The sequence below is a fragment of the Colias eurytheme genome, chromosome 2, assembly GCF_061535395.1.
Source record: "Colias eurytheme isolate Ceu_HAF_F1 chromosome 2, ilColEury1 Martin Lab GWU primary, whole genome shotgun sequence".
NCBI lineage: Eukaryota > Metazoa > Arthropoda > Insecta > Lepidoptera > Pieridae > Colias > Colias eurytheme.
In genome coordinates this window covers 8,506,145-8,519,992 of record NC_142981.1, presented here as the reverse complement: position 1 = coordinate 8,519,992, position 13,848 = coordinate 8,506,145, and the positions used below count along the sequence as shown (strand labels likewise).

The 13,848-nt window shown below is 32.8% G+C and overlaps 1 protein-coding gene across 2 annotated transcripts; it reads left to right on the top strand.

Moving 5' to 3' along the window:
- Positions 1 to 1,217: 1,217 nt before the first annotated feature.
- On the top strand, positions 1,218 to 12,954 carry LOC149910547 (uncharacterized). Of its 2 annotated transcripts, XM_090114919.1 has the most exons (13): positions 1,218 to 1,707; positions 1,835 to 1,885; positions 2,016 to 2,187; positions 3,412 to 3,569; positions 4,104 to 4,266; positions 5,228 to 5,379; positions 5,941 to 6,087; positions 6,573 to 6,650; positions 8,769 to 8,992; positions 9,341 to 9,497; positions 9,737 to 9,892; positions 10,074 to 10,186; positions 10,504 to 12,954. In XM_090114919.1, the coding sequence occupies exons 1-13, from the start codon at positions 1,591 to 1,593 to the stop codon at positions 10,673 to 10,675; spliced, it is 1,860 nt and encodes a 619-aa protein (XP_089971045.1). In that variant the 5' UTR covers positions 1,218 to 1,590; the 3' UTR covers positions 10,676 to 12,954. The 2 variants fall into 2 exon arrangements, with proteins under 2 accessions (XP_089971045.1, XP_089971037.1); XM_090114911.1 differs by lacking the exons at positions 5,941 to 6,087; positions 6,573 to 6,650 and having other exon boundaries at positions 1,218 to 1,482; positions 1,569 to 1,707.
- The last annotated feature ends 894 nt before the right edge of the window (positions 12,955 to 13,848 follow it).

Genomic DNA, 13,848 nt, shown 5'->3' with positions numbered 1-13,848 from the left:
CTGTGTGCATTCAGCAATTTTTTGCACCACTAATAGCGGTCGTACACGATGTCTGTGTACACGGTACATGGTCTGCTTCAAGCTGTATAGACCGACTGCTTGAAGTCGCGACCGCACGGGGAACATTCATTCACTGCCGTGCACATGACTGCTCGAACAGTCGTGACCGCTTCTAGCCATCAAGCGGTTGGTAGCGATAGCTCGAGGAATCAACGACCTACCGCTCGAGCAGTCACCGTACGTCGCTCAGCCGTTAACTGCTCAAGCTGCCCATGTATGGCCGCCCTAATAAAGGTTAGTTTTTTAGCGCTTATCGGCGCTTATAAGCGCTGCTAACCCGTGCAGGAAAATATATGAACATGCGCTTATAAGCGCTGATCGGCGCCGACAAGTTTGTTGAAACTTGTTGGAACTTGTCGGCGCCGATCAGCGCTTATAAGCGCATGTTCATATATTTTCCTGCGCGGGTTACCAGCGCTTATAAGCGCCGATAAGCGCTTATAAGCGCTTATAAGTTTCAAGCTTTCTTTCTGAATACGCCCATATCGAATATCACGTTACATTTTTAATCTATCCCATTATTTATTAATACCTACATAGTAACTCAATGTATTTATTAGTTCTTCTTATATGTTTAATAAAATATGGCTAATAACTTAATTTTAGCAAATCCTTATAATATGATAATGATTAATGAATATGTAACATGTTAATGATACTCTACGTGTACTCTACTAATCTAAGATGTTTCACATCAAAAATAATTATTAGTTAGTGGTCACAGAATTACAGAATCCATACTAATATTATAAATGCGAAAGTAACTCTGTCTGTCTGTCTGTTACTCAATCACGCCTAAACTACTGAACCAATTTGCATGAAATTTGGTATGGAGATATTTTGATACCCGAGAAAGGACATAGGCTACCTTTTATTGCGAAATAATAATATGTACCACGGGCGAAGCAGGGGCGGACCGCTAGTTAAATATATATTCCCTAAGAGTATAATAATTAATCCAAGAGGCATAAATTATATTTAATTAACCCAGACTTTTATTAATTTACATATTTCAAAGAGTTGCTGTACATTCATAGAGTAAATGCAATATGTGTATCTGTGGCAATATGCTATGATAAAATGTGAAGACTTGACACCTATTTGACACCTCAGCGTCAACACATATATCATTGTACACAGCTGTCAGTCGTAAGCAATCAGCTGTCATATGAGTATTATGTTCTTGTAGCGAGTGTTCGCGAATTGCGATTATTATTTGCGATTTGCATGCATTTATTTAACTTTTTCACGGCAGTTGTAAATAGGACAGCTGAACCGCGTATTCCGCTACAGCCTATTTAACCAACGTTTGCATTATACTTGTTATGTCTTACTTTCTATAGCGTTTAGTGTGTAGAATGGTTTTGTTAATAGGATCCTTTAATCACTATTAGGGTTTCAAGTCATAGTGTTTAATATAAAGTAAGTTGTTTTTAATTACCGTTAAAGTGAAGTTATAGTACTGACTACTGATACGCAATAAATATTGGTGCTTGTTGCGTTTACAGCGACCAATAATCGTCTCTTACGATGTTTGCAAGTTTAAAGAGTAAAATTAAAGAAGAAACTGGAAGTGATATTAGTAAATTGACGAGCAGTTGGCGCAGTGGAGCCTTTTTAGGCCGAATAACATTGCGAGATGACTCGGTATGTTTTGTTTTATAATTTAGATGCTAGCCAAACCAAAAAGTTATGAAACTGTTTTGTACAGATGCTAAGTTTCTACCAGGGTAAAATATATGGCTATACACACATACATTATTTTTATTTACAGTCAACAACTAGCCCATCTAGTTCTGGTGGTCAGGCAGACTCAACATCAGATGTAAGTAAATGCACAACTACAATGTATACTAATAACTTCCATGTTACAGTGTGGTGTATTTGAACTACATTGCCACAATGTTTAGAATGTAAAATAAGAGTCATATAAAATTTAAAAACTTTGATTACAGTCAATATCGCCACAAATGCAAACATATTTATCAGACCGCACTGGTGGTCAGGTAGATCAAGTAGCACTGCAGCAGCAGTATGCAACTCAGCTGGAAGATAAACTGCGTGACAGGGATGTTTATTGGGAACAGAGGATCGAGGAATTGAAGCTTTCACTTGCATCTGTTCAAGGTAATAATAATATAATAATAGACAGGCATTTCTCCACAACTCGACGTCAAGCGCCTATTTTGCGTGAGAGAGGGAGGTGGGGGAAACCAGCTAAAACTGAAACCACCCGAATCTGTCCAAGGTAATCTAGAAAATGTTGAAAGAAAAGATCCAAATGTGACTATTATAGATGTATATTTATGACATATTATGTTAGAAGATATTACTTTCTGCCTAAATATTAATGTTGTAGGTCATTCTTCTGAAGTTTTTAATAAGACCTTCATGTGAATAGATTAAGAAACTTTATTTGTCTTCTAATATATGTTATGACCAATCTATTATAATTATTATGTGTATAGATTGTCTAAATATTTATAATGAAAAATAAAGGTATTTAATCAATATTTTTTAAACTTTACAAAGGCCAAAATTTAGAAAATATTGATTAAAAAATTAATTTTTAACTGAAATTTAGTAATTCAGTTCTGTTTGGTTTCTCTGTAAGGATAGAAGCAAAATTGCAAATTCAAGTGAAACAATAAGTTGACTTGAGAATTCTATTTTGAATTTACATGTTACTGATAACAATTTTCATTGAGAATAATTCATGTTTAAACATTAAAAAATAGGCCATTATAGAAAGTATGCAAAAGTATGTTAAGAACATATAGTTTACAAAAATAAATAAATGTAAGATCACAATTATATAGAATAACTCCACAAAATAACATTAACATTAATTAGTTAAGTGTTCATTTCATTAGTATACAACAAAATTTCCACTTCTTATCTAATGTTCTCATTTAGTAAGGCATTCATGACTATTAAATGATAAAAAATATACTTACAGTACAATTCATATAGAATCATTAGTTTGAACATGTTTACATTTAATGAGAGATTTGTGGGAAAAGCCGTATCCTTCTTAAAAAATAAAAGTAGCCAAGGTAATCTTTTCTTATGTTTTCTGTGATCCCAAGTTCCATCTATTGTATCTATAATTTATATTTATTACTTACTAGCAGTCCGCCCCGGCTTCGCCCGTGGTACATATTTACGTTTTCTCTACATAAGAACCATCCTCGTACTTCAAGGAATATAATAAAAAAAGAATTAACGAAATCGGTTCAGCCGTTCTCGAGTTATGCGCTTACCAACACATTTTGCGATTCATTTTTATATATGTATAAGAAGATAATTAACTTGATATGTATAATTTATATAAAAGATTTATAATTTTAGGTGAAGAAGCAGTAGCAGCTCAGACTGTAGCACGAACAGCTCAAGCAGAGGCAGCTAAAGCGATTACTGAGCGAGATGCAGCACAGAAACAACTTAACGAGTTGAAAGCGAGATTGGCAGCTGCTGAGAATGCACAAGATCGACTTGACATTCTAACTGTGAGATTTGAAATACATTGATTATGCTATTGCGAAAAAGTAATAATTAATAAATTATCATATCCTATGTTTGACAAAATCCTTAAAAACGTTGCGACTTGCGATAAATGAATTATTTGTTATGCCAATTGTAAAATTTCCATGAATGAGGTACATAATTAAATTACAAAATGCAAGTACGTGTATCTATATATATCATTAATTCATTATCCTTTACCTTGAACAGCCTGGAAGAGATTGCTGATAAGTGATAAGGTTACCTTATGTGCTATACATGTTTCCATTTCTTTATGTATTGTAATTTGAAATGGTACATAAAATTGATAAATAAATAAATACATTAAAACAGAATGTTATTGTATCCATAATTTAATTGAAATTACAACAAATTTTCAAAGTTTATTTACCAAAATGTTACAAAAAAAAATATTCTTCACCTTATAATATTTTCATTCCTACTCACTTATTTGTTAATAATTATTAATTATGTTACGTATTAATTTGTATTGAATTTATTTTTCCCATTGATAACAGGAGGAGCTAGAGCAATCGCGGCGCGAATGGGCCCGCGAGCGCGCGGAGCTGACAGCCGCGCTGGGCGCTGCGGACGCGCGCACGCGGGACCTCGCGGACGAGCTGCAGCTGCTGCGCGCCGCGCTGCCGCCGGACCACCCGCACCACCATGTGCATGATGACGGTGAGCGTGTTAGATAGCGTGAATGGCAGCTTTTGTTGTGGGGATGATAGTGAACTTGCTAAAAAAATTATGAAAATACTAGCGGTCCGCCCCAGCTTCGCCCGTGGTACCTACATGTTTAAACTATCCTATCTCTCAAGTTGGATTAAACTGCACATGGTGTGCAAATTTTATTATAATCGGTTAAGTGGTTTAGGAGTCCATTGAGGACAAACATTGTGACACGAGATTTTTATATATTAAGATAAGATATAGAAAAAAAATTGATGATAGCATCACTGGTAGCTAGTAGAAAAAATAGAGCCTGTGTGCTGGGAACACGTGTCAGAAGTAAAACTTCTTTGGCAAGATACAAAAAGAAACTACAATCTTCACCTTACTCCATTACATGATGGTATTACAATGACCGCGACCTTAAAATTTTACTCTCAACGCGCCTTAAGAAGTTTCCCTTTTAAAATTTTTTTTCACCATTTCTTATTGAAATATTTTACTACATAATTAAGATTGAATCAATAAAGATACTTTTAAGGAAACAATATTTGTCTGATTTATTAACATTGGCCAAACCACAATCAACGCTACAATACAGAAAGGAATTATTTTCTGACAATGTAGGTAACAACTGCAATGGCCTTCATGTAGACGTGATAGAAATCAAACTAGTAATTATTTGAGTCTTATTTGTTAAGTATTTCAATATTGCAACATAATGATCAGTTTACTATCTTGGCAATCTAATTCAAGTAAAATTTATTTAAAAAATTTAATTGGTTCAATCCATGATTTTTCTTTGCTCTCAAATAGCTGATCAAGACGAGAAATTTTTAAAAATTCAATACGGTATAGCATCATAAATACCTACAATATCTTATTAGTACAAAACAAAACTTTCAATAAATGCAATATTTCCATAAAACACCCTTCTCACAGTATTTTTTATTATTATATTTTCTTCTAGATAAGCGGGAAATGCAACCGACGGGTTGCGCGGACTACGACCGCGTGTGTCGCGAACGGACTGTGTTGAGCCGTCAGCTACAAGAAGCGAAGATGGTGCTAGCCGATGTCAAGACGTCATGGAGTGCGCAAATTGCGGCCTTGGAGACGCAGGTTTGTGGTTTTGTTAGTTTTTTTTTTTATATATATAGAGATAGATTTGTAGTTGAGTAGTTTGTGAGCTTATTGCTATAGAAGGTTAAATTCATAAATACCGTACTTAATAGGATTAGAGACAAGATCATAAGATAAATTATTGTGTTTTATTTTAATAGTGGAAAATAGCGCCTTTCAGTAGAGTGCGGTACATTTTACGTTTTTAAATGGTTATTATCATTATTAATTTATTTTATTCATATAGGTATTGTTTATAAAGAACATGTGCATTCGTGAAATCGTTATTTAGCTAAAGTGAATTTTAAATACAGTTACTTTATACAAAGTAAGTATATAAGAGACCAAGAATAAATTAATCGTTTTAACTCAGGTTGAATGCATGATGTATATAATGCTTGCATTGTACTAAAACTATAAGTAAAATAACTATCCGTGTATATAACAATACTTTCCCCTGTATCCTGTAATAACAAGAGAATCATAACATAGCTATGTGTGTCTAGTGTTTGGATTTTTATAAATAAAAAATATATTATGATAAGTTAGTTGTACCGCTAGGTGGCGCGATTGTCGCGTCAAGCTGGCGAAGAAGGTGCGGAAAGGAGAAGGGTAGAGAATGAAAAGAAGGAACTTCAAGAGAACCTTCTAGAAATCTCGGCTGACCTTGAGAAGGCGAGACAGAATCTTGCTAATAGCGAAGCCAAGGTATATTTGAGTTTGTGCCTTCTCATTTTATGAAATGCCTAAGTATTATTTTGCTGTTTTAAAGTTGTTTATCTTTATTCATTTGAAAACGTATTTAATAGAACTTCAGATAAATAATAGCCATATACCAAAATTTAATGCCACACTACCTAATTTCTCAAAGATCTGGTATACTATAATTTCTTAAAAGAATAATTTCATGTCTGACTATTTAACAGTCAACCTTTTATAAATTGGAATTTATGTAACTATTTTTTGCATGTATTCGTCATAATATTGATGAATAACAAAGAATTGTCCCACCTACAATCTATGCAATTCTGTTGGTAAAAAAAATATAATAAGTGCTTCTAGAATTTTTAAGACAAAAAATAGTAGGTGTAATGAAGCTGTCAGTTAAATAATTATATAAAAGCGCTTTTATAAGTCATAATAACAAAAAAATGACGAGTTTGACCGGCACTAACCGCCCTGGCCCCGGGCAGGTGGTGCGTCTGAACGGCGAGGTGCATTCCTTGGCCATGGAGGTGAAGACGTTGCGGGCCAACGCAGTGGGGGCCTCCGTGAGTTCCAGCCTCTACAGCATTTAGATATACTGTAGTTATAGTTCTAATTAAAGACTTTATTATTGAACTGTTTTATGGAACCTTTTTGCCATTAATGCCTCAGCCCCCGTTATCACAGACACAATAGAAAATCTATTGTGTCGTGGCCGATCGGGCCGCTCGGTGGTCAATGGGTTAAGACATTTATTGACTCGAAGTTACCACTTGCCAATTCTATTAAATATCTGGTTGACTGTCGTTTAGTGAGTCCAAAACGCCAATTACTCTTTACTAATGAAATGTTCAATAGAATATTTTCAGCAATTCTATCAGATATTACTCTGTAATTAGTTGTAACTTTAACAAGAAATTGTTAATTTTGCGGTTTGTGAGGGTACTTCGTTAGTGATAAAGTCTTTAATTCTACTTGTAATTAATGATGGATTTCATGTATTTTGGGAGTAAAAACGCGGTTTATTTGTTTCTAACATTCTACTAATTTGTACCGAAAGGGTCTTATTTTAATTTTATTATGTTCAGAGGACCAGCGGGCCGTCAAAAATAACTGTTATAAATCGGTTATTATTTCTAGATTCAAGTGAAAAACAACAAACAGACAAATAAATCGTGTTTTTCATTTTTATTTTTATTCACCTTTGTTGTAGCGAATGAGTTGTTGTTTCACGTTAAGTATTGCTTTTAGAATTAGAATTCTCAAATTTTATCCTTAAATACGGAACAGCAGGAACTGATTCGGATATTTAGTTTATATACGAATATATTATATCGCTTGTAAAATAGCAGTATGCGGTAGTATTCGAGTAAAAATATGCCGTCCGTTCTAGTACATTCCTCTTATATAAGACAATTTTAACCTTTGCTTTCGAGTTTAGCTCTTTTTAAATACATAGTAAAGAGAAACAGTTTATGTATTTTTGTTACGTGTAAATGTTTTCTTAGTTTTAGTTGAACATAGAATTCTAAGTATATTTTCAAACTAATATTTTTTCTCCTTACCTTTTGAAGCTTTTTTTTTATTTTTGAATTATAATTTTGTTTATTATTTTTTATTTGATGACTTGCTCTTTTGAGCAGCATGATATATTTTAATCGACTTATAGTATATCTAGTCTTAAAAGTAACATAGATAAAATTATAGATATTTAGATTTTTTATTATATATACTTATGTATATTTTTATTCCGATTTATCATTATGCTACGTGCAATATAAACTACCTATTTTTTATAAATATGTACATATAATTTAATTAATGGCCAGCACCTAGCACCTTATATAAACCTATTTTTACAAAATAAGAGATAGATTTTATTATGCACTTAAAAAGAAATATATATGTACACAGAGCAAAATGTACTTAAATGGAAATGTACTTAATAAGGAAAAAAATATGCTTTTAGATTGCATTTGTTCTCACAGCGCTTTATTTTGAACACGCGATAGTAAACATATAAGTAATTGTTTTATCTTGATACGAACGTTGGAGATAATTTGTTATGTACACATCACGTGAGCTATATATCTTTAAAGTGTTTTTAGTAATATCGATGACTAAAGTGCTAGACGTGTTAAAAATAAGAACATATTTTTTTGCATTCCAAGTAGGTAAGTTTAACTGTTTGTGATGAAATTAAAAATAGGACATTTTATTTTAATGGCGCTTATGACTTTTCTGTTTTATTTGTGTTTATTTAGTAATAAATTTTGTTTTATACTTTTGTTTTTTTATTCTCCTTTGCACAGCCTTAGTGTTAATATTTTTAACCTATTTTTTCTAAGGTTTTGTTACTAACACTCACTTTTTTATTTATTTTGATGTTGCATGGCACTCGATAGAGCACAAAAAACACTAGTTGGGAGATCTATTTAAGTATTGTCGTTTATAAATTATTGAGATTTTTAAATTATTGAAATAGTTGATAAATTATAGATTTAGCCAAAGAAACTTAGATTAACTATTAGAAAACATTAAGTTATTGTATTTTGTTTTATTATTTTGTGTATTTTGTTTTATTATTTTGGGATTTAGACAAAATAAGTTATTAAAAGCTTCTATTCATAATCTATACACACTAATATCTTCTTACACTCTTTAAAGAATATACCATATTATAGGACAAAACGATGGAGCTTGAGAGCCGTATTCAAGAACTGACGAATGAAAATAAAGAATTAGCAAAAGCCCTAGAAGAGGAAAGGACTCTTGTACAGATATTAAAGGAAAAAATCGAAAACTCAAATAGACTATCCGATGAGCAGAAAGCAGAGGTGAATCACCTGAATTCGATGATGACAGACATGCAACATGATTATATCGATATACAGAGGAAGTTGGATAAGTGAGTGTTTGTTTATTTATGGTTTATTATCTTTTATACGAAATTTTAGATATATGTTACTAGGAACGTTTTTATCACTTTCGGATAACACAAAAATGGATAGCAATCATTGAGCTGAACGAAATATATTTTATAATAATTCTAGGTGTTTCATTTTTAACTAATTTTGCTTACATAATTGTTATCATACATACATCAATGCATATTATGTCGTTATAAATTGCATTTACCGTTGCATAATAATAAATAATTAATCTCGCAAGTTCCAATAGTAGTATAAATAATTATATATACGTACATATGATAGAAAAAAAAAAGTACTCAGTAATATTATTGAAATGATTTCAGAGAAAAGCGGGAAAAGGACGAGGTGCTAATACGAAATGCGCAGATCTCACAGAACGTAGAAAAAAGTTTGTGCAACGTTAGATTCCTGGAGTCTGAGGTCGTTGACTTGAAGTCTAAAATCACCGAGTTGGAGGCAATCATAGCTCAACACAAAGAGGTACGGTTTTGTAATAAAAAATATGTTCGTTTAATGCAACTGCATTCAGCATTGACCAATGAACCATTTACCATTTTTGTATAATTTCATATTTATTTAAAATTGAACAAAAAAAGGGTTATTCAATTCTTTTTATCTAAAATGGAAAATAAATACTGATAGAATATGAATATACAAGAACAATTCGTAAATTCTGTATATCCTAATAGTTTTGTAAATTTTTTTTTAATTATTTTCAGAATCAAGCAGCGTGTATGCTGATAAAAGAAAATGAAGAAGCTAGAAATAAAACAATAGAGGAACTCAAGACGCGAATAGAAACATTCGCTGACAATGAGTCCACGCTTAAAAAGACTATACAAGACTTAGAGGCTGAAATCTGTGATAGAAATAAGGTGTGTAAGAATTATTACCATATTTTTGATTAATTTTAAAAAAGCTTCTTTTAAAATTATTAGCCCCGAACGGCCAGATCGGTCCACGACACAATAGATTTTCTATTGTGTCTGTGATTCCAGGGCCTGAATTATTAAACAAAAAAAAAATAGTTTGATAATAGTGATGGTATATTTTCAGAAAATTAAAACATTAGACAATAGAATATCAGATATGAAAAAGACACTACAGCGTGAGTTACAAAGCAGTAAATCAGATCTGACGTCTGCTGAAGAACAGGATATTAGTAGACGGTGAGTAGACACTACAAATTAGATTTTATTATTTTCATAGGACCTACAGTAAAATATAACGAGCTTGTTTGCTAAAAAACAATCATCATCTTGGCATATTTTCTAACAAGTTGAAAGAAAATAAGCTCGAAATTCTTTATATAAAAATAGAAACTATCGTACGATGTTAAAAACGTTTCGATCGATTGATGTTATTCTCTTACTTATAAAACACCTGATCCGATGCTAAAAATTATAGCTGGCATATTGGCTTTTTTAGGAAAAACACGAGTGAAGCCGCAAAATCAAGTTAGTTATAAAAGAAACTTATTTTCCAGATACCTCAAGCACGTGGTGCTCCGCTTCCTCACGGCGCGTGAGCTAGAAGCGCGCCAACTAACCCGCGCCCTCGCCACACTGCTGCGGCTCAGCGCACACGAGGAGGCGTTACTGCGGGCCGCGTTACCCGCACGCACTTCGCGGGCCGCGTGGTTCCCGCTTAACACGTGAATAGTGGTGTGGGGGGAGTGGGAGTTTGTGGATAGTGTTATGTAACGTTAAGTAATGTGTACGGCACGTGCGTAGTGCTGTTTCGTCACCGTGTGAGTTAAAACCGTGACAGTTTACCCGCAGTGCCCGCACACGCCTCGCTGGCTGCGTGGTGCTCGTTTAACACTTGAATAGTGGTGTGTGGGGAAGGGACGTTAGTTGTGAATAGTGGTGATGTGTATCGTTAAAGTGAAGTGTACGGCACGTGTGCTTCCTTACTACAAGCTGGAACCGAGCTGCATGGTGCTCCTTTTTTATGTATAGCAATGATGTGGTTAACGTCAATTGTGTATGGCACGTACAAAGTTTACTCACCGCGAATTAAAATCGCAGTTAACCCGCGTTGCCCGCACGGTTCTTGCAAGCTGAGTGGTGCATGTTTAATACGTGATCAGTGTGGGGCATGGGGCGTTTATTGTGTATTGAAGTCATCTATAACCTTAAAGTGATGTGCGTAGTGCTCCGCTTCCTCAACATACGAGATAGAAGCGCAGCAACTAATCGCACGAGCCTCTCGAGCTGTGTGGTACTCGAATGTGAACAAAAGTGACGCGAATGGTCCTCCTGTAACTTGTGAATATGGCAAGTGGGGTGTTACCGTTACCAAATTAGTACTGCTTTAAAGGTCACGTTAACACCTCTCACCCCTGATTGTTGATCTTAGGTCAGATGTAAAATTTTATGGGTCTTTATGCTAATATAGTCTAATGTGCTTAGTATTCCTATGGAGGATTGGAAATGGTCCATTACACACTGTTTGTATTCATATACATTATTTGTCATGTATCACACTGACATGCTAACTCCAAAGATCAAAAGTTTTTTCACTAATGTCTGTAAACATGCATAAAGCGGTCAGCATATTTACAATAATTATGTACATGTACTATTTAACAGTAAGACTAATCAAAGAAGTATTGAAGCTGTTGGCATATCTAATAGTATTACAGACCACAGCTACATCCATTGCTTTAAAGAAAAAAACTTGTTATTGTTAAATCTAGTATTTAAAAGTGTAGTTATATGCGCACGCGTCATTTTATTAAGCTTTATTATTTTAAAGCATTATTGGCACTATTTATCAGTATTTTTATGTTTGTGATATAAAATTCCATGAAATTATTAAACATTTGCTTTGTGTTCAAGGTATGTTAATTTGAAAATGTTACTTATTTCCAAACACATAAATTGGCTAATTTTCCAAGTGTTGTGTATCAGTACATTTCTGCTTTATGTTATGTCCAAAATAAAGCAGAAATGTACTGATTTTATTGATTATATGAAAATAAAAAAAAACTGTTTCTTGTTTAATTATCACCGATGTATTTTTTTATGGAAGATTCTTTATTATATATGTGTTGTGTTTATATCACTTTACAATGATTATAGTTACATAAGTAGCTGTAATATGTAATTTTCATGCAATGGTATCATTCTAAATTATAAAGTTGCCTTATTAGTTGCTAGTCAGTATTATATTATACCTATTTGTAAAGTCAAGATTTACAAAGTATTTGTAATGTCATATTTATATAATATATGTATTATAATTTTTTGATTGATGATTCAAGAATTAATGTTAAACATTTTTTTTTGGCTTAAAACTTTGATTATTCGATGCTGTGATATGTTTGATTCTTGTATGTTCTCTTTTTTATGATTCTTATTGTGAAGATAGATAGAAATTGAAAACACTGCCCCTTATAATAAAAGATGATTGATTTATATGGACGGAGGCATGTCGAAATATTGCGTGATTGCTTAGTATTTTTATTTATTATATTTTGGTTTAATAGTTATAGGAACTGAGAATTCTACATTCGTAAAATGTTTTGCTTAAAGTATTGTTAAAAGACAACATTTATATTTAATCAATAAATTATAGGCACTTAAGTAACATCTGTCAAAATTTGTACAGTAGTTATAATCTAGTCGCAGATTTGTTATCAAAATTTTTATTTTCCTAATGTGTATATAGATTAGATTTTTTGTTATTTTTTATTTCTTTTCAAACACTCGCTGTTTGGTTATCCAATGTATGAGTTTTTATAACTATATACGAAATAATTCACTGTAATTCATTACTATAGGTAATGCTTTATAACGGAATGTTGTAAAACTTAACACAAGTGTTTCAAAGATTTGTTGTATTTCAAAAGAATATTTTTGTTTTATATCATAGTCATAGTAGATAATATATTTCCAGAATTATTATAGTTTGTTTTAAATAAATAATTATATAATTACTCCTGTGTTTTATTTAGTCTACTTAAGTACTATTAGAATTATCGTGTAGACTGTAGATGGACGTATTTCATACTTATTAAACAAAATAGATTTATTTAATAAATTTGATGAAAAATAATGGACTGGTAGTGAAAATTAAAATCTACCAGATTATTAATTAACCTCTCGACCCCGCTGTCAAACTATCAAAATCTGTCAGTCGTCAGAAGTGAACCCTCTTTGGAAAGTAAAGATGTTTCTTTCTAATGGTATATCTTTTTTAAAATAAAGTCATTCTATTTGTGTCCCTTCGTCCAGCATACTCACCACAACTCACCATGGAATCCTGATATTTCATGAATGTCAAAAAACTGTTCTGAAATAGTGCTAAATAGTGCCCAAAGGAAAAAAATAGTGCTCTTGTACTTGCGAAGTTATAGCCATAGTTCGATGAGTATGCTGGACGAAGGTTTCGCCCAGCATACTCACCTCCGTCCGGAGAATCTGTATACGCTTCAAACATAATTCATACTTCAAAAAATAGTTCCCAAATAGTGCCAAACGGTGCCCAAAAAGAAAAAACAGTGCTCGAATAACTTCGGAGTTACAGGCTTCGTTCAGTGAGTATGCTGGGCGTAGGTTCTACGCCCAGCATACTCACCTCAGTGCGCGAATATCGAACGAGCTATAGGAACAATTTACGTCTCAAAAAATTGTGCTTGAAATAGTGCCCAATATCAGTCCAATTTTTGCTTGACTTTTGACCTAGAAAACCATTAAATTTGATTGTAAACTTCTACATACATTACATTGAGTACAGTCGAATACAATATTATTAACTTTCTTTCTAACAATTTTTGTCTTGTGTAAATTATTTGTTTTGTTATATTGTCTATGTAAGGGAGTAT